The sequence below is a fragment of the Pseudocercospora fijiensis genome (genome assembly GCF_000340215.1).
Source record: "Pseudocercospora fijiensis CIRAD86 unplaced genomic scaffold MYCFIscaffold_7, whole genome shotgun sequence".
Taxonomy (NCBI): Eukaryota; Fungi; Ascomycota; class Dothideomycetes; order Mycosphaerellales; family Mycosphaerellaceae; genus Pseudocercospora; species Pseudocercospora fijiensis.
Window position 1 is genome coordinate 4,339,496 of NW_006921538.1, and position 24,404 is coordinate 4,363,899.

The 24,404-nt window shown below is 53.2% G+C and overlaps 11 protein-coding genes across 11 annotated transcripts; 7 read left to right on the forward strand and 4 right to left on the reverse strand.

The window, feature by feature from the left end:
• Positions 1 to 29: 29 nt before the first annotated feature.
• Positions 30 to 2,354, forward strand: MYCFIDRAFT_177601 (uncharacterized protein; the record flags this gene model as incomplete). The annotated part of the gene is made up of 6 exons (XM_007931363.1): positions 30 to 49; positions 111 to 192; positions 218 to 344; positions 371 to 2,069; positions 2,103 to 2,148; positions 2,193 to 2,354. The coding sequence occupies 6 exons, from the start codon at positions 30 to 32 to the stop codon at positions 2,352 to 2,354; spliced, it is 2,136 nt and encodes a 711-aa protein (XP_007929554.1).
• A 4,570-nt stretch (positions 2,355 to 6,924) lies between these two features.
• On the reverse strand, positions 6,925 to 8,858 carry MYCFIDRAFT_84684 (glycosyltransferase family 2 protein; the record flags this gene model as incomplete). Its single annotated transcript, XM_007931364.1, has 2 exons — positions 6,925 to 7,025; positions 7,559 to 8,858. 2 exons carry the CDS (start codon positions 8,856 to 8,858, stop codon positions 6,925 to 6,927), a joined length of 1,401 nt encoding a protein of 466 aa, XP_007929555.1.
• A 664-nt stretch (positions 8,859 to 9,522) lies between these two features.
• Positions 9,523 to 9,942, forward strand: MYCFIDRAFT_198838 (uncharacterized protein; the record flags this gene model as incomplete). Its single annotated transcript, XM_007931365.1, has 1 exon — positions 9,523 to 9,942. One exon carries the CDS (start codon positions 9,523 to 9,525, stop codon positions 9,940 to 9,942), a length of 420 nt encoding a protein of 139 aa, XP_007929556.1.
• Positions 9,943 to 10,267: 325 nt separating this feature from the next.
• Positions 10,268 to 11,621, reverse strand: MYCFIDRAFT_98841 (uncharacterized protein; the record flags this gene model as incomplete). Its single annotated transcript, XM_007931366.1, has 3 exons — positions 10,268 to 11,221; positions 11,274 to 11,342; positions 11,397 to 11,621. Coding segments are annotated over 3 exons (1,248 nt in total), but the record flags the coding sequence as incomplete, so codon positions are not given.
• Positions 11,622 to 15,675: 4,054 nt separating this feature from the next.
• MYCFIDRAFT_208634 (uncharacterized protein) lies at positions 15,676 to 18,324 on the forward strand (the record flags this gene model as incomplete). Its single annotated transcript, XM_007931367.1, has 8 exons — positions 15,676 to 15,990; positions 16,022 to 16,179; positions 16,206 to 16,518; positions 16,549 to 16,581; positions 16,610 to 16,669; positions 16,707 to 16,941; positions 16,975 to 17,021; positions 17,075 to 18,324. 8 exons carry the CDS (start codon positions 15,676 to 15,678, stop codon positions 17,126 to 17,128), a joined length of 1,215 nt encoding a protein of 404 aa, XP_007929558.1. The 3' UTR covers positions 17,129 to 18,324.
• Positions 16,995 to 18,324, reverse strand: MYCFIDRAFT_212094 (uncharacterized protein). Its single transcript, XM_007931368.1, has one exon. The coding sequence runs from the start codon at positions 18,156 to 18,158 to the stop codon at positions 17,196 to 17,198; it is 963 nt and encodes a 320-aa protein (XP_007929559.1). The 5' UTR covers positions 18,159 to 18,324; the 3' UTR covers positions 16,995 to 17,195.
• A 1,843-nt stretch (positions 18,325 to 20,167) lies between these two features.
• MYCFIDRAFT_177607 (uncharacterized protein) lies at positions 20,168 to 20,943 on the forward strand (the record flags this gene model as incomplete). Its single annotated transcript, XM_007931369.1, has 2 exons — positions 20,168 to 20,196; positions 20,223 to 20,943. 2 exons carry the CDS (start codon positions 20,168 to 20,170, stop codon positions 20,941 to 20,943), a joined length of 750 nt encoding a protein of 249 aa, XP_007929560.1.
• A 312-nt stretch (positions 20,944 to 21,255) lies between these two features.
• Positions 21,256 to 21,598, forward strand: MYCFIDRAFT_177609 (uncharacterized protein; the record flags this gene model as incomplete). The annotated part of the gene is made up of 4 exons (XM_007931370.1): positions 21,256 to 21,267; positions 21,298 to 21,319; positions 21,349 to 21,480; positions 21,516 to 21,598. The coding sequence occupies 4 exons, from the start codon at positions 21,256 to 21,258 to the stop codon at positions 21,596 to 21,598; spliced, it is 249 nt and encodes an 82-aa protein (XP_007929561.1).
• A 21-nt stretch (positions 21,599 to 21,619) lies between these two features.
• On the forward strand, positions 21,620 to 22,632 carry MYCFIDRAFT_177610 (uncharacterized protein; the record flags this gene model as incomplete). The annotated part of the gene is made up of 5 exons (XM_007931371.1): positions 21,620 to 21,746; positions 21,771 to 21,995; positions 22,037 to 22,206; positions 22,235 to 22,453; positions 22,507 to 22,632. The coding sequence occupies 5 exons, from the start codon at positions 21,620 to 21,622 to the stop codon at positions 22,630 to 22,632; spliced, it is 867 nt and encodes a 288-aa protein (XP_007929562.1).
• Positions 22,633 to 22,721: 89 nt separating this feature from the next.
• On the reverse strand, positions 22,722 to 23,389 carry MYCFIDRAFT_177611 (uncharacterized protein; the record flags this gene model as incomplete). Its single annotated transcript, XM_007931372.1, has 5 exons — positions 22,722 to 22,799; positions 22,840 to 22,894; positions 22,927 to 22,982; positions 23,010 to 23,328; positions 23,364 to 23,389. The coding sequence occupies 5 exons, from the start codon at positions 23,387 to 23,389 to the stop codon at positions 22,722 to 22,724; spliced, it is 534 nt and encodes a 177-aa protein (XP_007929563.1).
• A 25-nt stretch (positions 23,390 to 23,414) lies between these two features.
• On the forward strand, positions 23,415 to 24,356 carry MYCFIDRAFT_141772 (uncharacterized protein; the record flags this gene model as incomplete). The annotated part of the gene is made up of 1 exon (XM_007931373.1): positions 23,415 to 24,356. The coding sequence occupies one exon, from the start codon at positions 23,415 to 23,417 to the stop codon at positions 24,354 to 24,356; it is 942 nt and encodes a 313-aa protein (XP_007929564.1).
• Positions 24,357 to 24,404: the final 48 nt, after the last annotated feature.

Genomic DNA, 24,404 nt, shown 5'->3' on the forward strand with positions numbered 1-24,404 from the left:
CACTTACTTGTCAGAATCGTCTATTATAGATGTACTCTGCCCATCGACTGTGTCACTTACTTGCCTCAATCATCTATTATACGATAACGTTTTCAACGATATATACCAAGGGCTAGTCACTGGATTTCTGGGGCGCGAGTTGCCTGGTTGCCTGGCGCAAGTAAATTCCTCGCGCTAGTGATTCGCATTCGAGTGAAAGCGTCGACGCGATGTTCAGCTTAACTTGTACCAGCACCCCGTCGATCTTCCTCCTACATCGCTCCCCCAACCTCTACCCAAGGATTCCTCCGACGACATCTTGACAGTCACCAGACCAAGAGAATACACCCGCAAGCACCAAAATCGTGCCGACATCATCCCAGGGGCTTAGCCATCGAGCTCAGCACACGCCTCTACTTGCCAGTTGCGAGCATCAACGTCGTCAACATGCCTGCCGCCGGTCGCGGAGACCCGCTGACCAAGACCACTAACTACAACTGGACCGACGATGAGTACAGTACGCTCCACATCATTCAAGTCGAGCATGCCTACCTCGAAGGACCGGATATTACGCGGCTCTGGCACCAGCGATTCCCACAGCACATGAGTCAAGGCCGCGAGTACAATGCCACCAAGTTGAAGGAGACCTGGCAGTTCCGCCACTACAAGGGAAAGTCCGCGAAGTGGAAGACGATCGCGCGCCCAAACCGCAGACCAGAAGGAGAGGATCAGACTCAGCACACGGCACAAGAGCAGGCGCACTTCCAAACACTCCGCCAGGAGTTGCAAACTGCTGCAAACGCTTGTACGCCTCCCATCACTCTCCAGGCTCCTACGGCTCCAGTCGACTCTGGTATCATGTGTGGCTGCAATGCCTGTCAGCGCAAGGTCCAGGGGCGCGACACTGCAGCTGCTCAGAGCGATGCTGTGAAGGACAAGAAGGGCAAAGGGAAAGCCCGCGGCATCAGCGCAAAGGCGAGCAGTGTGAACGGAGTCAGCAAGAAGACCGACAAGGAGTCTGCTCGCAACAAGCGCCCAGTCAAGAAGAGTTCAGCGCTCGGAGACAAGCAGCCGCGCTCACGCCGTGAGATGAAGCGTCCCATCTATGCTGATCCTAGAAGCGAGAGCGATGAAAATGATGCCGAGATGGAAGAGGAAGAGATGGAAGAGGGCAGCGATCCTGACGCCATGGACCTGGATGACGACAATCTCATTGATGAGCCCACACAACCGACCTCTCGTCCACAGGACGCAGTTCCTGGATTGGGTATGCCGGCCGCCTCGATGAGGAATGGAGCAATGTCTAAGAAGTTGTCCACCATCGCTTTGAGTGAGAGCAAGCCGGCGACTCACATGAATACTGGACCATCTCGGTACAACGGCCAGGATCGTGCTACCTCGAACCAATTCAACCTTGGCAATGCATCTTCTAGGCCGGGAGCACACACCATGTTGTCGATCCGCACATCTCAAGTCAACGCCGCTGCTCCGGAAAACGCTCGGAGTCAGTCAGACAGAAGCTCAAGCGGCGGAAAGACAGCTACGAAGCCATCTGGAGCGTCTCATCCTCATGGGAAGAAGGTGGACGAGCCAGCCGTCGACTTGGCCAACGTTGAGCGCGCCGAGGGATCTCTCCGTATGGTCCACTACAAGAACCTCTTCGTGGCAGACGACAAGCTCCGCCTCCAAGACGGATTCACCTTGGTGAAGCAAGACACCCCTCTCTACCGCCACGGCGGTCAAGTGATGATGATCGCCCCATCGCTCCAAAAACCAGGCCCATTCATGGTCTGCGACACCAACAAGTGTACTGGCTGCAAGCGCAAAGCAGAAAAGAACTTGGAATCGCCAACCGAAGGCTTGCCATTTGTTCACCTGCGCCAGTGTCTTCGCGATGAACATTCTGGCCGTCTTCTGTTCCAGCCAGAGGATATCTGCGAGAACCTCCCGGCGTCTTCTGATCAGCCGCTTGACCTCGCGAACGTCGTCATCGTCTGTCCTGGCTTGGGAGCGAAGGTGTACCGCGTTGTGGTGTGCGATGTCAATGGCTGCACGTACTGTAGCCAACGCGAAGCTAGGGGCCTTCCACGGTGATCGAGGATGAAATGATATCCGCTGCTGAGAGGGCTTTCGGACATCACATTCAATCAGACGCCATCGCTCTACGGAGTGAGAGAAGCAAAACCCACCAAGAACTCATGATGGAACGGTAGAAAAGGAAGGTCGCTGAACATGATTACGAACTGAACAGGATCGCGTGCTGGAAATCGCGGCGCTGTACGTCTGGACACGAATGGCAAACGAGCATCAGGATAGGAAGCTATGGGCAGGAGAACTGGGAAGATTTGCCAACAACCTCAGGAGCATCGGATTAGGAGGCTAGAGGAAAAGGGATTGGCAAGCTGTATAATACTCGATAGGATTGAATTGACTTTAATCGTTGGGTACAGCCTCATATGTCTTTCTTGTCAAAATTGATGAATCCAAGATTCGTCACCGTCATCGAATCAATGAGAGCAGAATCAATAGGTTCAGTCCTTCCCTTTCTGTCTCGGCTACATGCAGGAAACGAAATTATCTGCTCTCGATGTTTCTCGGCCGATTTTGGCATGTCTCATGTCTCTTAGCCGAAAATGTGCTTCCTCTTGCCCTTGCGACAAGTTTCATCGTCGTTATCTAGTGCTTCAACGGGGAGAGAACAGCATCGATGGAGCCGATTTTGTTATATGTTGCTGTACGACATCTCCTGATAGTTCGACTGTCACTCTTGTTCGTATATGCTTGGAGGTCCCTGTATGGTTCGAAAATTCTACGGCTTGAATGATGAAGCCTGCCGTCACGGTGGAATCTGTTTACTGGCCTGGCTTCTCACCAGCACTGCGAAAGTGAACATCCAAGGATGTTTCTATCGCTGACATGTAAACTTTTACACCAACATTCGCCACGGTCAACTTTCTCTTTCGCCACACGCTTGGTGGCCTACTCGACTCCACCGCCCTATAACACTCAGCCGATTCAGGCATTCAAATCCAAGCTCTCTAATATCATCTTCTCCTCGCATATTCCCCCAGCATAGCCAGCAACAAAAACTCCAACGGCGGAGCCAAGAAGTGGACTGATCGAGAGCGTCACACGATCCAGACTCTACGATAGGAGTTCCTGTGCAACTCTCGCGATACCTACGATCTTTTGGGCCGTATGTGCGGTCCCGGCTTCGAAGCAGCTGGGAGGCCACACTACTCGCAATAGCAAATCAATGATGAATTCAATCAGCGCGAAAATGCAAGCAAGGCTTGGGAGATTTGGGGCCATATCTTTCAGTCGACTCAGAACCAAAATGGCCCGTACACTCAAGACGAACTCGACATGCGCGAGGAGATCCGAGACATCATCGTCTCTGAGGCAGCACGCATCGGCGGTCGAAACTGGTTGCTTGAGGATGCTAGTGGCAATCTGTCTCGCGCGATCAATCCGGTCTCTTTGTCTCCAGCAGCTGGGCCCCTTGCGGTCGCTGCAATTGCGCGAGCAGCAGCAAACGTGCAGGCGGCTGTCAATGGTACTAGTGTAGTTATACTGCCTTGATCCGCCCTCTCAAGCACCTCAACGCTTCTTCCTAGCCCAGCCATGTCAGTACTAGCCCGCTATCCTACGGCGGAAAGGCCAACGACGAAGACGATTACTTTCCCGGCTAGTACGGTAACTCAACCGCCAGCTTCGCAACCCAGTGACAAAGAAGCGGACGCCGTGGATGAAGGTGCACGTACGTCTCCAGGTGAGGTCCAAGACGATATGGCCGCCGTGAACAAAGTCCAGCCCGACGAAAATCCAGCGCAATCCAACCAAGCCAACACTCTCACCGGCGGCAAATCCTTCCAATCCTGGTTCCAAGACATCCTCGAAGACGACGACATCTCCGACAACGAAACCATCTTCACCATAACTCCCACCGGCCGGACCGCTCTCCAAGCCCATCAAAAACTCCCCATGGTTCACCAAGACTACCTCGCATTGAGATCCCGACTCCCGCAGAATTCCAAGTACATCACCACCGTCCCAGCCTCTTTCCCCCTCATTGACAATTCCGACGAGGTGTACAAATACGGTGGCGCCGCGATCCGCACCATCAACTCCCTCACCGGAAAAGTCACAGACGTCATGGTCTGCTCCAAGGATATCTGCAGGAATGAGCGCTGCTACACGTCAGACCATCCAGCCAAGTCACGCCGCAGGTCAAGTCCATTCAGGGGTATGCCGTTTGTTCATGTTAAGCGTGACTGTGAGGTTCACGATGGTGTCATCTACTTCGAAGGTCACCTGGATATCCCAAACTCCAGCTGGTCTTCTTTGCCACCGCGAGTGGAGGAGATTGATGTTATGTTCGTTGTTGATGACGAGGAGGTGGAGGTGAGGGCTCAGGGGTGTGTGGTGGAGCGTTGTCCGATTTGTCGGAGATTGGTGGTTGAGGAGGAGGAGGAGGAGGAGGAGGAGCAGGCGAAGGTGACAGGTCGGCGCAATCCAGGGCGAGCTGCGAAGGGGAAGGTAAGGCTTGGGAGTCTTGGTGATTGAGATGGTCTGGCTGGCGGAGCGGTGGTGTTGTGGTTTGCGAATGCGCTGTCAGGCGCGGAAATGGACGAAAGTTTCTGCTGACGGTGGTTGTGGTCGATATCCTTTGCGCAACGAGGCCTTCTGCAGGTTCAATAGCATACATTCATCACAGTAACAGATACCCGCCGCACTCGTGTCCCAGCAAGCCTTGTGATGTCCCTCGAATCCTCTTTTCCTTTGCCTTCTATTATGACCTCTCCGTTCCTTAGCAGCGCCTGGCATCTCTTCGTCGGGTGGCAAACGTAGCAGATCTTGATTTCCATGAGTATCGCTCTGTATTCTTCTTCTTGCGGCGGTGCTGGAGGCTGATTCGCTTGTAATCGTGCTATGGCAAAGTCCAGTAGCAAATCAGCAAAAGGGCAGACGGGCGACGGACGAGGGCGTGCAGCATGCGAAATGTGGCGTGAATGCAGAAATTAGCACCGCCGCGAAGATGTGAAGCATGCGTCGTTGACGCTTCAAGGCATGAGTACCTTTCGAAGGCGCTGCGACACTGTATGGCGGCGGAAGGACTCGACCACTGCACGAAGGCGCTGCGACGCTGTATGGCGGCGCAAGGCCTCAACCACTGCACGAAGGTACAGCAAGACCGTAGGACTGCGCAAGACCTCGACGACTGTTCAAAGGCTCAATGGCCGTCAGCAAAGGACAACGAGGTGAGCGAGAAGTAGCAGAGCAAGCAAAGATGGTAATACCGAAGCCTCTTCTCCTCACGCCACCCACAGGGCAACGACAAGATGAAAAAGACCATATCGCAAGCGACAGGAAGCCAGCAAAAATTGCGCTCGAGTACCCACCGTAGCGGTGTACACCCCAGCTCAGAACCGCGCTGTGCAATGCAGTCTGAATCAAGGGGGTTGCAAGGAATTCTTGAGAACCCCAACCCGAACAATGTAAGTATGAAGAAGAAAAAGAAAAATCAGGGGCAAGCTCAGGGGAGGGGGCTTTATATAGGGCGAGGGCTGGCTTGCGTCAGCTTCTAATCACAACTGCTTGCCGAGAGCCGAAATCAAAGCCTTTGTTTACTGTTGTGATTGCGGGTGATGTTCGGTTCGGGGTCAGGGGTCTCATGGCAACAGCAACACGCTGTGGGTTGTTGCTGGAGCTGCGGCTGCTGTGTCGATTATTCATCAAGCAATGATAGACACGTTGATACTCGCTCTGCTGTGGCCTCAATGCAACGACACACGTTTAGGAGCTGGAATGTCTTTTATGCCAAGAAATGCATCCTGCATGTGAAGTGCCAAGCTTTCTGGCTGCCGCTGCGAAGACTGTGTCTCGCGCGAACTCTCCGCCTTGAAAGCAATCCTCGACATCACAACTACTCTATACAAATCTCATGAACTTCGTAGACGAAGTGGACAACAAGTTATTGGATCAGAACAACATTCAGCACTTTGGCCATTCCTTTCTCTGCAGACCGTACAAAATAAGCCCGCAACGTGCTGCATAACCAACTCTTAACTGAAGTCGTAGCGATAGCATTATCCGAGTGCCTTCCAATTCAATCCAATCGCTGTCTAGATCTATAACCATGCTTCCGCTCCCACGTACCAACACCTGCCTTTCCACTCAACATTCATCTATCACAAATCACTCATTAGCGTCCACCCACAGTGATCTGTCGAAGACACCATCTTCTAGACTCTATTCTCCAACCGTCTCTTCAGTCCGAGTGACGAAAATCTCACCAGTCGAACCTCCAGCGAAGTCTAGAAACTCTGCAGCATGTTGTTCCCAAAACTGGCGGAGATCTGAGAAGCTGTGCTTCCTGAAGAAGTCGATACCGCGCGCTGGGCTGGTGGGTCAGTCTCGCTTTCTTCTTCTAGGTCGGGAGGAAGAACGCCTGGGTAGTCTGGAGATCGGTCGGCAACAGTCAACAAGGTTCCTCACCTTCGTCGCCGTGGTAGGGATCGTGCTCTGCCTCACCCTTGGTGAGATCGATCTGGGAAGCTGCATCGCTTTCCCTAGGATTGATCGGGGAACCAGCACCGTCTTGTATGAACTTGCACAGCTCTCGCTATTCTTCTCGTCATCTTCTAGCCCATCGCCAGCAGAATCTAGCAATGGGTGTGACGCGAGGAGCTGTGCCGCTTCTACCAAAATTGAAGCAAGGCCCTGCGAAATCAAGAGTGTCTCTGCCTCCGACTCCGCAGCAGGTACTACCTCAATCGGCGTCATAGCACTATTTACAGGATAATTTCTACAATTGCTCGGCGCAGCGTAGTAGAATATCACCTTCCGGAGCTTCTCGCGCATATCGTGTATATACCGGCATTTATATATCGCCAGAGCTTAACGGGTTTGCTGGCTTTGTCATTCGTCTCGGACGATGTGGGCTTAGTAGGCTTTGCGTTGCTTCTGGGTGTAGTAGTCGTGGTGCATTCGGCCGAAGAGGCTGTAGGGGACGATAAAGCCTTCTCCGCTGTCGAGGCCGAATTCTACCGTAAGGATTTGGTGGGTGTAGCGCTCTTAGTAGAGGGATTTAAGGCTTCGGGTCTTGAAGGTGTTCTTTGGAGGCATGGTATAGAGGAGTAGGGGATCTTGTGGGGAATTAGCTCGCAAAGACAAGTGCGAAAACGAAAGATAGACAGATCTAGTCAGCTTTGACTGAGCTGCTCGTTGGAAATCATCGAACGAAATCGAGCATTTTCTACAAAACTGGTCTACATTCTTCATCAACAACCACCAAGCCATCTACATATCAATGTAGGGCCGACAAAGGGATAGTACGCATGTCGCGCAAACCCGTATTCCTCAAGCACGGCTTCCAGTCCAAGATAGATCGCCAATCCTGCGACTGCAAGCCCAAGCCACGTCAGAAAGCCGGTATCAACATTGTAGAAAAGCTCGAGTATTTCCTGCATCCCTCCCCGGAAAACCGACACATACGATCCACCGCAATGCTTGCAGATCGTTCGTCCGTGATGATCTGTATACGGTATCAAGTCTGCAGGATCGATATCATCCACACCATCCGTCTTCTTCGGGTCGTTGATAGCAGCAAGATTCCTCCCACCCCAATGACAATTCCAAAACGTGAACAACGCGTAAAGTTTCACCAGACTGTGAAAGTACGCGAAAGCAAAGTAGCCAGGCAACATTCTCAAATCTTCGGGATGTCGAAGGAAGTAAGGCGTCAGTTTTATCATCTTGGTCGCAACAATCCAGACTCCAAGCGTCCAGTACGCTGCTGTCGTGCCATAGCCAGATCGATGGAGGAGATAGGCCAGTCCGAAGTCGTTGAAGAGCGCGAAGTTGAAGAAGCTCGAGATGTATACTGCGTAGACACACCACGGCTGTCGATACCAGACTGTACGGTCCGTGAACAGAGAACAGCTGTTGCTTCGCCAGGTTGTGCGTACCCATCTCAAACATTGGCTGACGAACTTCGGATACGTGCCCAGTGTAGTCTCGATACAAGCATCTTCACAGTATTGAATCTTAATGTCCCAGCCTTTCTTCACCTCGTAGCGGGTAATATAGTTGTCATCATCAGGATTCAGTGGCCCGCACAAACCAAAGAAGAAGCGCTCATTCGTAAAGCCCTCCAAGAACTCCTCCGATTGCAGGATCCGTGTCCGATGAAGCGACGTACGACCAGAAATAACGAAAACTCCCCCATCGATCGTGTTTGTCGCCCGGATCTCAAAGTTGTGCCGCTCGAGGTAGATCGCTCCTAGCATATTCCAATATGATCGAATATTGAAGCCTGTGTCCGTTCGACGAACGCGTTTGTTCGTACCCACAGCTCCGACTCTTTCGTCTTCGAAGGGTGCAATCGCTGTCGGGAGGAATTTGCCAGGCCATATGACGTGGTCGTCAAGAAGGACTGTGATTTTCCCCTTGGCTTTTGGAATGGCTGTGGCGACTTGATGACGCTTGTTGGCGATCGGGCATGTGTGGACGGTGATATGTGTGTCGAACTGCCAAGAGTAGTGGCGAGCGACCGCCTTGCAGAGTGTTTTGTTCTCGCTACCGACTGTGACGATGAGGATCTCTTTTGGGTTGTTCTGTAGGCAGCTTTCGATGCATTCTTTGAATTCTGGATTCTTTGGGTCGACGGTGGGTAGAATGACACTGCAGTCTCGGGACTTGTATTTGGGATTCCTAGGAATTGGAGCGGGCTGATAGCACCAGAATGAGATCAGGTGGACGACGGTGCGCAGGTAGCGGAATATGAAGACTGCGGTGAACCAGAAGAGTGGGTGGTGGTAGGCTCGGCTCGCGAGGGTATGGAGGTTGAGACCTGAGTCTGCCGAAGACGACGCCATGCTGTGCCACCACTGCCAATCGTTGTGTGTTTCAGGCTTTTCATCTCTCCATTCGATCCTGACATGTTGCTCGAGGTATTGAGAAGCCGTGCAGAGGACAAAGAACAACAATGGCATGAGTCCAGAATCCGACCGATGGAGAGTCGACGGATTTGGCCATCGACTGCCCTTTGTTTGTGCTACCGGAGACGTCTCATCAAACACCGGGATGAACATTTCAAAGGCATGCCCTGTGGAAGTCGATGTGTTGAGAATACCGGAGTGTTCTTGTAATCTCGCTTGAGGCAGGCCGCGCCTAGTTTCTCGAAGTCCTCCGGGTGATTCCTCTGCATAGTATGCCTGTAGTCGATTGAGTCTCTTCTTCCTTCGACGTCCGTATCTTCTGCATCTGAACTCTGCAGGTAACGTTGTACATTACGAATGTAGGATGTTTTCTTCGGCGCCATGGTCTTGAAGCCATCGCGATTTTGGTTGATACCAGCTGCTAGAGGTTGCCTTTCAGAGCTTCAACAGGAAAAGCACAAAGAGAGGGTGTAATCGCACGTGGTATAGACCAGTGAGAACATGTTTTCTTTGTCCCCAGGTCCAGTCTGCCATTTGAAATGTCATGCAAATCAAAACTTCACCCCAAACCAAACATACCACACCGAGAACATCCACCACCATGAAACTCACCACCGCCCTATGCCTATTGATCGCCTCCTTCGGCACCCTCACCACCGCAACCCCCAACCCCGCCAGCGTCCTCGACATAGTCGCCAACCCCAAAGGCGTCTGCCAGACCAAAAACCCGCGCGTCGTCAAAGCCATCGACCTCTTCTGCCACCGCAGCGGCACCAAGCTCACCGTCCCCTCCCTCTTCGCCCATACAGGCGTATATCTCAAACCACAACCTCCGCATTCCCCGAACGAAGTCTTTGTTTGGATCGAGGGGACTTGCAGTCCGCCTCAGTGGGTTCCGCAAGAGGTTTGTCGGAAACAGTTTTTTCAGATGTGTGCGACGGGTGGGGGCAAAGGAGGGGCGAAGGTTCGGTATGGGAGGGATGGGTGTCAGGGGTGGAATATTTTGGTGAAGAAGCCGTAGATCGAGGCATGTGGGGAATTGGGGGAGTTTTGGAAAAAAGATATCAGGGAGTGAGAAATGTGAATGAAGAATTGCGTTATGACGGCTCGCACGCTTGGGCAGAATGTCTCCCACTACTACTACTACTACTACTACTATCGAGGCAGTGAGATGGCGTTTGGAGAAACGAGTGAGCGTCGCGCGGAACAATAAGGGGTTGATCAACTTTTTTTCCAGACAACGTTCAGGCATACATCATCGGTATATACAAATTGCTTGCCACTCTTTGACAGCATTCTCATCACAAAACTTCACCCCTTCCTGCCAACATCTCCTTCATCTACTTGCCATTCCCCCCAGTGCCAGACGGAGCGACAATCGGGCAAGCAGCAAAAGCGGTCATGTTAGAGCTCGCGAAGATGGGATTAACCATCTTCCTCATGAAGTCCAGATTCGCCTGTGGGACGGTAGTGAAAGCCGTATTTCCACCCCCACCGAGAGCAGACGGGACGTTCTCCGTAGCGATCTGGTAAAGCAAGCAAGCAACACCCGCAGCGGTACCGTTGAACATGTTGTTAGAAATCGAAGGACCGAACTGACCGAGCCCAACGAAGGAGTTTGGCTTGCCGGTGTTCCCGCCGAACGCGACGGGGTAGGCCTCGTATTGCTTGAAAATCTCGGCAGCGACGAGGGGGATGGAGTAGGGGTCGACACGGGAGAACCAGTTTTGGGGGAGTTGCTCGTTTTTGAAGAAGTAGTCCATGGTTTGCTTGTCGGGAGTTCCCAACTCGCCCTTGGAGGGGAAGAGTTCGTACAGGAAAGACGCGGCTCCGTACAAGAGGAGGGATTTGGGACCGTAGTAGAAATTTCCGTTGTGGGCGACGGAATCATCGTAGCGCTGCTTGCGGTAGCGGGCGATGTTGGCCTCGTTGCAGCCGGCGGTGTTGACGCCTCCGACGGAGCACTGTTGGATCATCTGGTTGTAGAGGGTGGTGTTGAATTTGTAGTTGTCGCCGTTGTTGAGGAAGTAGTCGTTGCGGGTGAGTGAGGTGTCGCCTTCGAACTTGTTGTGGCCGTTGAGACCTGGCTCTGGACCGAGGCCTGGGGTGGCTGTTCGGGTGGTGGCATCACATCCTAGAGAGAGCTTCATGGTGACTGGATCTCCATCAAGACCCACGCCGAGAGTGGCGAGGAGGACAGCAAGGTCGTAGCCCACGCCGTAGACGTTCTGCTGGGCGTCGACGAGCTCGCCAAAGGTAGTAATGCCATCTCTGGCCAGGAAGTTGTGGTTGGCGGCGGTCTGGCGTCTGTCAGGATTCGTCGTGATTGAAATGAGAGATGACAAGACTTACGTTCAGACCCGGGCATGGTCCACGGATATCGGTGCTCTTTGGTTTCATGTAGGCGTGAGCAGTGTCACCCTAGGATTCAAGTCAGCAATCCGGCAAGATGATGAGAAGCTGAAGAGGGCGCACCTTTGCTGGCACAAGGTTGTTGGTGCAGACCTGGGTACCAGGAAGTGGGTACTTGGCACCGCAGTATGGATACTGTGTGGTGATGCCCTGGGCTGGGACATGGTTCGGGTTGAAACCGCAAGTCTGTTGATCATCTCGACGTTCAACATCGCGGGTCAAGCTCTCGCCATCGAAGTCCCTCTTGGACATGCCAACGGAGTGGGCGACCCAAGGGAAGGCGGCAGCCTGGCCGGCCAAGGCAGCGACAACAACAGCGTTGAGCATGATAGTCGCAAGGGGCGGGAAGATGTTTGGTGGATGGGAAAGACGAACTGAGGGCAGTGATCCGGCCCTTCAAATAAGACCGGAATGTAATCCCGCTTGCTTTGGTACCTCAGCCAGATTCGAAGCGGCTTCGAGACGTACGCTCGCGTGAAGCTTGATGTAGCTTGTGTGCGCTTGTGGCGGGTGGCGGATGCGGCTCACTTTACGGAGAGTGTTGATGAAGGCCACGCTGAGACCGATGAGTTTTTGATCTCCAGATGAGGGCCGATTGGCTTCTGGGGTGCATCTCGCTGGTCTGGAGTAGGCTACAGCTTCGATAGCTTCTACTGCTTGTGGCTGTGGCCTTCTAGGAGCGGACGTGCGTAAGCTCTCACATCTGCGCCGTCATTGGCCCTATAGTGTTCCATCTCCTGCATTGGTGTTGCTGGCCAGCTGATCAAGAGCGGGAAATATCATACGCCAGCTACGTCTATGGCGAAGCATGAATGCTGTCAAGGGCAAGAACACCCGCAATCCTGGATGGCTTTGGCCTGTAGGTCTTTGCCCTTGACTCACGTTCGTCGACGAGAGATTGAGCTGCTTTTTCCCCTTGAGCGGGATGCCAAACTGCGTGTTGGAGGGAAGAACTGGATGCAAGCTAGTCGTGCTTAGATCGTCAATATGCAGCCCTAGAGCAACTGGAAACGGTTGGAGGGGCTAGTTGTGAATACTTTCTAACGGGAGATTTTCAAGCTTGTTTTGTAGTCCTCGGCGTCAAGTTCGCAACCACGTGTGAGGGCTAGGTCGTGGCGTATGGCCATGTGGGCACACTGTCATCGATATCAGCTCCCTAGCCTTTCTGGATGCTCGTCCGGAGCACATTGATCTCTTTCGTCCATTCTCAGCTTCACTCATGAGTGAGATTCTGCGGTGTACCGGATTACGTATCCCCTTCCCTATCCGTGTGCCTTTCTTCTCCGCTGACCGTGCTTCATTCTGGCTTTGCAGAAGTGTACGCCAGGTACACACCAGCTTCATCTACACGACGGGAGAGGCTTAAACCAACGACGAATGGAAGCAGGATGAAGAAGGGCAAGTGAGGTCCGTCTAGCCAATAGCGGGTGGCTTATTACATTCACGACCGAGGTAGCCTCGGCACTTTAATAAGCAAGTTTATTTTGAACCACACTCCTCCCCCTCCCCACTAAGATCTTTACTCAAAAGTGCATTCTGTGCGCTGGAGATACCTAGGCCATAGAGTACTTGAAGTGTGATCGTCGTCTCATTATACAGAAAGAGCTCGGAGCTTGTAGGGACGAGTGTCTGCTAAGGAGAAGGCTCCCAAGACGCTTGGAAACCTCCTCGGTATGGCCGCAGAAGCAATCCTGAGACAGCATAGAGGCCAATAGGAGCTCGAATCACTCGCTATACCATCGCTCGATTGAGGTCAAATGATGTCTAATTGAGAGACTTCCCATTCGTGCAGAGAGGCCAAGGATCTCACGCACACGGTCTGCAATGCAAAGCTTCCACATTTGGTCTGGTCGAAACTGCAGTACGAATAGTTGCTTGCTGTTCCTCACAAATCTGCAGTCATCACTCACCGTTCGCCTTGAATAATATCAAACGTATCAGTCCGAGGACAGCAGAGCAGAGCCTCGGTGACCAGGCCTCCTTAGTCTTTGCAATGCACTAATAAGATTGCTCCCGCTTCGTCCAACACCGAAAGCTTTCGACGCAATTCAAGCCGACACGCAAGCCAAAATTCGACCGACGACCGATCATTTCTGCCTCGGTACTTAAGATGTCTTTATTCGCCCTTCTGTTCCGTGCCTTGCTGAATTTTTCTAAGGCGGCATCGACTCGATCGAGACCCTTATATGTGGACTGAAAGAAGCAGGGGCATACATAGTGGTGTAAGCGGACAGGGAAGAAGAGCTGGGAACTGGTTCTCTAGTATAGGAATCGAAGCCTAGGCGGAAGACCTAGCCCCATCGTCGGCGGCGACGTAACGAGAGTCCTAATACCCCAAGAGAATGCAGCGAAAGCTGTCGGCTAGTGCCTCCCTCGCCGGCAATAATAGGCTAGAATAGTCTCACTCTAGCAGGGCCTCTTCTCTTCGGCATCCTTAATTCCGCCCACTCTAGTATAGACGCAGATCCTACACTCAGGCGTAGAACTCATGCCTTCTTGATCGTTTCTCTCTTGCATTTTAATTCTTTCTACAACGCTCGGCCCCAAACAGGTCTCGCACGAGGCATAATTTCGCTTCACTGCACTTCGTCTATCCCTTCTTCCTTCTTGACTTTCTACCACTTCAGGCCTCCGAGCTCTATACCCACACCGACAACGACGCATTATCGTGCTCGTAGTGGGAAAGGTTACGGACTTGATTTCCACGTCTACCCCTTCTCGTCGTCGTCGAAAAAATGCATACTAAATCCGGAAAAAAAAAACCAAAAGTTGTTTTCGTTTCGAGGATTGCGCGGTCGAGAAGTTTCTTCGGTGCCGGGCATACTTTTAGGGAAAGGAATCGGATTTTCTGCGGCTTGGGAGGGTGTGAGGATGGAGAAGGAGAAGATTTGGAGGAGGTTATTAGGAGGAGGTTAGGGTAGGTGGGAGAGGGCGTGGAGGAGGTAGGATTTTTGTGATGATGTGTTGGGGGCTCCAGCTTAGGGGAAATCTGCTTCATTATGTTCTTTAGAGTTGAGAGATGGGCGGTAGATAAGAAAAGAAAAAGCTTGCTTGCTTGTAGAGACCAAGATAGAGCACACTTCCCCATCGCCACTCCCACCCTTCCCAATTGCGAGTGCGAGCCAATCCACTACTACTACCTTCCCCCCCCCCCCCTTCACAAATCCCTCGTCAAAGCAAACACCGCCATCTTCGCCAACCTAACCGAATAATCACTGCAATCCACATGCGATCCCCCCGAAAGAAAATTTTCCGCAAGTCTACACGGCGCAACCACCCCCCCGGCAGCCTGAAACCTCGCCTCAATCTCCTCCGCCTCATTCCTGCGTAGTCTCGGCCGCCGCGAGGGACAACCATTCAAATAGAACGGCGACGTGATGACAGCCGTCGTAAACGCATCGTAATACATCGAGACCTCGGCGTCCTCCTCCTCCTCGACGAAAACCTGCCATCGCGAATGCGAGATTTTCGGGGATGAAGTATTCTGAATCGAAAGTTTGATCAGTTCGTTTCGGACATGTTGAGGCCGGGCTAGGCAGCCCGATAGGCGGAGGAATCGGCTGAGGAGCCATGAACGGGTGTGTGCGGCGGCGGTGCGCTGTTTGATGCGGCGGAGAGTGAGGGAGGCGGGGGCTTGGAAGTGGAGATCGGATTCTTCGGCGAGGATGTGGTCGGTTCGGAAGAAATGTTGGAGTTGGATGGTACATTCGTAGCCCTTGATTCTGGGCTCGAGGGTGGAGAGGAGGTTGGAGATGACGGGTTCTTCTTTTTCGCGGAGTTTGTGGAAGGCGGTGCTGTGAGGTGCGGAGCCCCAGTGGCTCATGTGGATTGTGAGGCGGAAGTTCTGGAGGGATGGGAGTTGGATGTGGGCATGCTTCAAGGTTCGACGGATTTGTTTTCGAACTTGTGAGGCTGCGGCTTCTCTGGGCCAGCCTCGGTAGCAGCAGAGTGGATCGATAGATACCTGAAGCTCCACGTGGCGGATCTTGCTGAGTTGAGATGTGTTGAGGGCTCGTTCTGGCTGGTCGTCGATGCTGGCCGTCCGATAGTCGAGGAGGATATCGCGTTCGGAAAGTAGAGCCTCTTCCATAATCGCCAGGAGACGGTGTGCGCCGGCGCCGGGGATGCCCAGTAGATGCTTCGAGAGGGCCTCGGTATTGGAGTAGCAGTCATGACGAGTGATCTCGACCACCACTGGCAGGGCCAGATCGCAGACGACATACTGGAAGACTGCTATAATGAGCTCGTGCGGAAGTCGTCCTGCTGCCAGCTTCTCGACAATGCGCTGGCGATGGCGCGGAGCATTTATGGGTAACATGGTGCTTTTCATGAATCGGTGGGAATGCGTTCATCAAGACATGCACCACCGAACTCCGGTTTGCAATTTCGAACATCTGTGGATGCGAATCGATTTCTTGGCAGCAGTCAGCAAAAGAGTAACGCAAACGACTGGCTCCAGAGAAAGTCAAACGCTGACACGAATCAGCTTCATGGTAAGAATCAGCTTCTGGTCAGCATCTACACATGGTATCTCATCGCTCTACCGTTTCCTCGTCAACCCTTCCGCATGAAAGAAAGCCTCCCAGTGCGAATTGTGCGCTGGCTGTTGAACAAGTCCCCATTTCTGCATCTCAAGCCTCACATCCATGTTGATCGGGTCTTTAGTCATGGGATGCCAATGCTCAAAGTCGACTAGAGATCTGGATGTTTCGTTCAGTGGGAGTGCTAAGATCAAGATCACGGTGAGACGCCACGTACAATCTTCGAGTGTCTGCTTCCCACAAGATGTTTCGCAGGGCGCAATCGTAGGGGTCGAAGCCCAGGCTCCAGACATGTCTGGTTCGATGTCAGCCTGCATGCACGGCCGCGGAGGAGGATGCGTGTCGCACCGGATCGCAGGCGTGAAAGCGTCTCGGATCTCCTCCCTCTGTGCGTCTTCCATACTCCAGAACTTGAGATCCATCAGATGCTGGCCCGGCATGAGAGTCATGACGATGTAGGCGATGTAGCCTCCCGGCATAGGTCCACGTCCATCCTGCACGACGGTCTTCCATGCAATGAGATGCGGGAGGCCTGGCGACTTGGTATCGGCGAACGTTTGCAAAGCCTTGAGCTCGTCTTTGGTATGCTCGCCGGGGCCCGGGATGGGCGTCGTCAGGCCGCCTGCCAGGACGGATGGAGCTCTGTGGGAGGGAGGGAGTAAGCAGCTGTGCAGGGGCGGGGTGGATCATACTGTATGGCGACACATGTCAGACGCACTGGACTTTGCACTTCAGCACGAAGAGCGCATCGGTGCCAGCCTCATTCGACGCATCAGGCTGTATCCGCCGGCATATGTACAGTACCCTCGCCGCTGCGTCGTCTTTGCGGAAGTCTGTTATCGGCCGCACGCGCTCAAAGGCGGCGCCAAGCTCGGGAAAGTCCACAATGCGCTCCAACAGCCTGTCCGCATCGTCAAGGGTCAGGCCGTGGTTCATCTTGGTCGGGCTGGATGGTATTCATGTTGCGGCGATGGAGTTCGTGGGTGGAGTTCTTTGCGGTGACGTCGCAGGCTCGGATGAGTGGAGGAGTGGAGGGATTTCGAACGACGGCTATTCTAGACCTGGCGGTCACGGCGGAAGGTTTCCGTGCTCATGACTAGGCAAAGTCTTCGATCGTTATACATCTCGCAATGAAGCATTCGATCAAGTAAAAGAAGTTATAATAAAGATTCTAATTATAATATCCCATCCTCGCAAAAGTTCCCTTCCATTCTAGCGCCTGCGCTTTCGATTACTCATAAGCTGTTATACTGATACATAACAATAACGTCCATCTATATCTATACTCTTGGGTATCCTGTTCTTCGATTTCGGGAAATGATTACCATGTATACGGCGTAATGCCAGTCGGTCGTGCAGTCGAGCTTAAGCCAGACGGGATTGGCTTGGGATGCGGCCAGCTGCCAGTTGGGTATGGGTAGCCTCCAGTCGGGTAAGCGCCGGTTGGATGAGGCTTGCCACTGCTTGGCTTTGGGTTTGGGTTTGGGTATGGTGGTGGGAGTGGGTGCTTGGTGGTGGGAGAAGCAGTTGGTGCTGGGTATGTGAGTGTCAAAGTCGTAGTGTAGCCGTAGGCGAGTGTGACGGTGACGGTCTCGGTGTGCTGTGGCTGACTTGGGTATTGAGGAGCTGGCGATGGGGCGGTGATGTACTTTGTCACTGTGACTTGCGGTGGGCAGACTGGTGCTGCTGGGTAGGAGTGATGCGGCGGCTGCGCTGGTGGGGAAGGCTGGATTGGGTTGACGGGAGGGGTGGGGACTGTAACGAGAGTTGAAGTCGCCAGGTAGGTAGTGGTGATGTATTTGGTCGACAAAGATGTGCTCCACCAGGTCTGGTCGTGCGAGGTGACTTGGGTACTGCAAGGCACGAGCTTCGTGATCGTCTTGGTGACGGGTACGGTGATTGTCGTTGTGAGGTGTATCGTGGGCGTGGCCGAGGCGGACTTGGTCGTGGTTGCTGGGGGCGGGAGAGCATATCCGCTGCCTGTTGGATATGGCGGCTTCGGGTGATCGCCAGTGCCATGAGGAGGCTTTGGCCAGCCCCCAGTCGGGTAGGGATGTGGGTGAGGCTCTGGATGTCCGCCTGTGGGATAAGGATGAAGGATGCTTTTGGAGGTAGAGCTGGTGGTTTGCGAGCCCGACCGAGAAGTGGAGCAGCTGGTTGTACTCGGTGCTGGAAGACTGCTGCTGCTGCTGCTGCTCGATGGCCATGTTCCGTTTGATCCGTAGTAGCCTGGCATGGCAGATGCTGCGCCAAGAAGCGCGAGAAAAGCGAAAGTGGAATACATTGTGCCGTGTTTCTCAAGCGATTTGGAAGAGCGTAAGAAAAGCGAAAGTATTGCTGTAGCGTAGATGTTTGACGAGCGAGGGAATCGTTAGGACAAGCGAATGTGATAGCGACCCAGACACAAGGAAACAAGGAAATAGGGAAATAGGAGACTGGGAGAAGGTGTTGCTGATGCTAGACAGTCGTACTAGAGGCGGCATGATGGGCGTATGATATAGGCAGCCTGTATAACCGGTGGTGTCGTAGTCGGTGGTGTGACAAAGACGTCGGTTTCTAATCGTAGACGGCTGCTGATGCTACGCTCTCCAGGCTGCCAGGCGTATGCACCAGTCGGCCCTCGTATGGCGGACTGCCCGTCCGTGGCGGTCAGCCTCACGTACTACCGCTTGACGATACCGCATTGGGCCGTGGCTGAAGGCTGTGCTGACGCTGTCGCCGGCCGGCCCCGGCATCAGCAGTGCTGTCATTGCTGGAATCGTCCAGGTGTGGCAGGCGGTCTTCGCAGCAGGATCGATGGATTCGTGATGGGCCGGGCTCGAATCTGCTGACGTTGTTGTGGTGGTGAGTCGAAGGGAGAAGCAAGAGGTTTTTCCGATCCCGCTAACCACTTTGGGAAGCGCCAAGAGTTGCAGGGGCTGTTCTATTTTGATTCACGCACTCGTTCTCACCACCACACCGTCATTGCTTGACGGTATGCAACCCACTCCCACGTCCGCATCGTCCCATTCGCAAATTTCCCACGGGAGCGGATATCGCAAAACCGGCCATCCCAATGTCGCCCATACGAAGCATCCACCTTGCGCCCGACGAGAACGCCGAAACGCGGAGGAGATGAGACTGCTTTGTCGCGACAGCCATCAGAATCAGCCCACAGTAGCGGGAGGACACAAGCAAAATTGGTGCGATATACATGCATGCGGTGACCGGGAGCTTCGAGAGCGCGGAGGCCTATCAAAGACTAAAGAGCCGGCGATATTGGCATAACATTTCCGCACTCGGTTCTGACTCCCCCCTCCGGGCCTGGGTTTGCCGCGCAAGAACAGATACATGCAGCGATTTAGCATGAACTTGCTGCTCTCGTGTGGCTGTCTGTCGGTACTTGGGTGGATGCTGGCCAATGAGCCAGAACGCCATGCTTGGAGCCTCACGCGTGAAATGCAAGCGACACCTTCTGCCATCCTGCCTGCATTCATTGACCAATGTCGTCTTGCTATGGACCTCGTAGGCTGACCATGTCCCAGACGTTCTTGGCTCAGGCCTCCGCTCCCAACGGACGAGGCGAAGCGGATATTCAGATCTTGCCCCGATGTCCTTTGGGTGCCGCCTTCACCACGGTACTGGCGCCTGGAGACTGTGTCATTCAATTCTTGAATTATGCCGATTTGCAAGCTTTTAACCACACTAGCATCCCCTCTGGAATGGCGTGTCCATCGAACTGAAAACGTGTTGCGAAAATCGCGGTTGATCTAGATGAGCTTCCCGGCCGCTTCCCTTTCGCAAGAGAGACGAGTCATGATTCCAGCATCGACTCTTCCTTCTGCACTCAGAGCTTTCACTCTTTACTCCCAGACTGCTGCGGCGATACTCTCATTCACGTGCTAGCATCTCAGTCACGGCCTCTGCGCTGCCTAGATGTCCCTAATCACGCTCCTAGTCCTGACCCATTCACAAACCTTTGTCTCCATTCATGCTACGAATTCACAAGTAGTGCGACCATGAAGAGCTCTTTGTTCGATATGCCCTCCTACAACGCATTGTTCTCGGCGACACGTTGGCCTCGGAGCACTTGGCCGCCCTGAAATTGACGTCTTCTTCCACCAACACTGATCCTCCTTCTTCACTACACTTACTGCCTCTTCTCATACCTGCCTGGCGCAAGTACTCCCGAAGAAAGAGTCCATACACGGAAAAGTCGCTAAACTTCCCAGTCCACGCCCCAAAATCCATCGCGAAACACTTCGACTATGGCCGGTAACAACTCATACGTTGAGCCGCGCTGTCCATTCTGCAATGAACGTCACCAAGGTCGGGAGGATTGCGTGAACGCCCTGGAACAAGGGGAAAGCTTTTTGCGCGCAGCGAGGCTTTCGACGCGCAGGACTGACGATGCCATAGTTATTGACCAACTCACCCATCACGAACACCCTCCTCAAGACATGCCTAGCAGAATCAAGCGCCGTAGACTCTCCGACGCCGCCCCAGAACCAGAACAGGACGTCACTCAAGCCGACTCGAGATCTATCATCGTGCCAGGGTTCCCGTTAGAAGGAGATCCCTTCGGCCCACACTGGAGTATCGCAGAAGATGCAGGCAGCTACAACCCTCCCAACGCCCCAAACATCGACGTCTCCCCCAAAGTCACCCAACAAGACTGGGATCGCATCATGGCATCTATCCCACCCCACGATCGTATCGGCCTTCTCAAACAAGACTACCACTTCAACAACAAATGGCTGATCGGCAAACCCATGTTCCCTCACCAACTTCCCGACCGCGCCAGAGCTGATCTCAACATGATCGACGACGAGCAAGGCGGCTTTGAACCCCTCCCTCCTCCGAGTCTGCCCCACGATGAGCAGCTTTGGAGCTTGCATGCTCAGACTCATACTTTTGATCACAGCACTGAGAGTTTTGTGCCGGTTGATCAGGAGCCGAAGCGTGCGGAGAAGAAGAGTTTGCTGACTGAGGAACAGATGGAGAGGAATGTCACAGGCTTCTTGACGAAATCTCCCGCTGAGCGGTCGAAGCGTACCGCACATGACGAGTTCTTTGCTCCGGAGGCGTAGAGAGTAGAAAGGGAAAGGTTTGTCTACTACATTTTGGATTGCGTGGTTAGTACTTGTTCTTGCTTTCAGCTCTCTTGCTTGCCTTTCTTTGCTCGGGCTGCTTTCTCTTAGCTAATGTTTGCTGCCACGTCAGCAGAAGGAATAAATGCATATCAGTCTTCCTGATACGAAATTAAATTTTCTTCCTATAGCATAACTTCCCTCTATAGCATTGGTGGGTAAAGCATATCAGCCAGACCTTCTCTCTACTTTTCTTTCCTTTATAACTATGAAATTTCACCTCCTCCTAGACTTTGAACTTCAGCACTGCATATGAAAGTGAAAGTGGCAGGTGTTTGAAACTCCGCGCCTGAGAATAATTCACATGACGATGGCAGTGAGCCGTTTGGTTACACATGCTATAAGCCGCTTCCTTGTGCTTCGCCATCAACTATTACGGGACGACTCTCACTTATTCACTCAACCGATTCATTCATATGCGCTACCATTTACGCACGGGCTCTGTTCGTTTCAAACCCTCACTTCGACTTCTAGGCTGTATTTAAAGCTCTCTTCTTCTACCAACTTCTAAGACTCAATACCGACATCCGCTCTTCGAGATCGACCTCCAGATTCCAAAAACAAGACCTACTTGCCACAACACCTTACATCCTAGACACGCACGCTTATACCGACTATGGATCTCGACATCCGCATTCCGCTCGAGCCTAACTTCCTCCCAAACACTATCGCCGAAATCGTCGCGACCGGAGGCATCAGATACAGCGACTTCCTCACGGACTCTGAGACCGAATGGACGGTAAGTGTCTCATGGAACTCCCAATAAGCTACCCAGTACTCATTCCCTCTCAGGCATACCCTGGCGACTGTGCCTTCTGCATGGGCCGCCTGGACTCGAGCTCGAACGACTGTCGCGATTCGGTCTGGAGCTACCTGGGCCGTGGCGAACCCAACATCCAAGACCAGTATATCATTACCACTCCGCCCTGCAGCCACCACTTCCACGCCGGTTGTTTTCACGAGGCGACGCAACAGGGTAGCGGTATCAACAAGTGCCCAATCTGCCGTACGAAGTGGTTTGATGCCGCGCAAGATCTCCAAAAGGCACGGAATGTCAACTTCGCGATCACGCGCATGATGAATGGCGAGTTCTCCTTGCCATCCACTCGCAGCATCCGATTGCAGTCGTACGATCTCAGCGAGAGCTTGGTCATTGCGGCATACGCCCTGCGGACTAGAATTTCGACGTACAATGCACCTGAGGTAAGCCAATGTCATCGCAATTGAAAAGAATGGCGCTGACAATCTACAGATCACCCAGCACGGCCCTACCGTGCTCACCGCCATTATCAGTCTCGCCCGAGCAAGTGACGGAGCGAGAGTTGATGTGCACGGCTTCCTCACCCAGCTCTCAGCCCGTGCGACCCGTGTGACGTACGGCATCTATACCAAGCGTCCCGGTCGAGATCCTCCCGCACAAGCCATTACCCTGCAGAGCTTCGCTAGTGAGGTGTTGACTATAGGGCTCGGTTACTATCTGACTGGATGAGGAATGCTCGGTAGGGCGGAAGGGAAGGCAGGGGAGGAGGCGCAAATGCTCAGGTGTCAGACGCTGGCTTTCGCAGAGCTGTGATATGCGATGCTGTCACAGTTCGCATTGGGGAGATGGATGCAGCTACGAGAGTCTGAGTTGCTATATCCTCAACAATTATACGCGATTTAGCCTCCGAGGATTTAGCTATCGTCCTAGCTATCTAGCAATAGGACCTTACGGTTGCTCAAGTTCTCCACGACGGCGAAGGCAACAAGAAACTCCGCTTAGCCTTATCGCTCTTTGGTGGCGGCTTCGCTGGGTTCTAGAAGAAGTTCGTAGGCGCTATAGGAGAAGTGGACCACGTTGGCAGAGTTACTGTGGACCGCGATGGCAGACTTGCTGCTATCTACTTCGGCGCTTAGGCCCTCGCCCTAGCTACGAGATTCTACATGCTGAAGATGGGACAGCTAGAGGTTCTTGAAAAGCCGGAACCAGGCATATGGGACTAGACGAACGAGCTCATATAGCTCACTGCGAAGGATCCAGCTTTCGAAGGATACCAAGCCATTGAGGCATTGTCGTTCGGGCTGGTGTGTTGTATTGGAGCGAGAATGTGGAGGAGCATATTCGGATAGCTTATGAGAGCCCGGAGGACGAAATTAGCTCTAACGGCATGCTTCCACAGTGGCCTTGCGTTGTGAGGCGTAGAGGATAGTAAATACATTGTCAATAAGAAGAATGAGGTGAAATGGATTGATGGAGAACGTGAAGTCCAGTCCTTGCTGCCAAGCCCTTTCACGTGAGCGGCTTTCGGTCCCTCCCATCCATCCCTGCCTGCTACCCGAGGCATGCTTCTCCAAACAACACCTCCCCTTCGCTCCACCACTATCCCTCTTGACTCTTCAGCCTCATTTCAAGATCAGATCTCGCGGCCACAATGTCTCAATCCACCTCGGGAGCAGGCGTAATCGTGGTGCCTACGCACACCAACCGCCTCAAACCCCCTCACGTAGCCGGCGTCGACGTCACTTTGCGCAACGACAACATCCTCCTTATCACCTACAACAGACCCAAGCAAATGAACTCGATCACACACACCATGAACTGGCAACTGCAACAACTGTTCGACTGGTTCGATGCCGAGCCGACGTTGCGTGTCGCAGTGATTACTGGAACTGGCATGAGAGCTTTCTGCTGTGGCTCAGATCTGAAAGAGATTGAGCGGGCGGGAAATGCGAAGCTGGAGTCGGATGAATTGAAGAAATCGGAGCCGTATCTCCATGAGCATCCGAGGAGTGGGTCTACGGGGTCGAGTAGGAGAAGAGGGAAGAAGCCGGTGTTGGTGGCGGTTAATGGGCTGGCGCTCGGTGGAGGGTTAATTCGTGAGGGTCTTCGTGTTGGGTCGTGCAAGGGATCTCTCCTGACATGCCCGTCCAGAGACATCGCAATAGCGTCCCCGACAGCCAAGTTTGGACTCCCAGAAGCTCGTGTTGGCGTTTACGCGTACGGTGGCGGCCTGCTAAGATTGGTCCACGCAGTAGGCATGCAGAGAGCTACCGACATCGCATTGACATGTCGACAAGTCCCTGCCGAAGAAGCGCTTCGTCTCGGTCTCATCGCTGGCATTTCAAAGACTCCAGAATCTGTGCTTGAGGAGAAGCTTGCCAAGGCAAAGGAGATCGCGAACATTTCTCCGGATGGCACGATCGTCACGAGAGCTGGTCTTCGTGAAGCATGGGAAACTGGCAGCATTGAGCGAGCGTTTCAAGTCACGCACGAGCAGCTTTACGACAAGCTTATTGCTAGCGAGAACTGTGCTGAAGGTTTGGGGGCTTTCAGGACGAAGAGGCAGCCGAAGTGGAAGGATTCGAAGTTGTAAACTTGTAACAACATGTGGCTGCTAATAATCTTGCAGTGAGTCTATGTA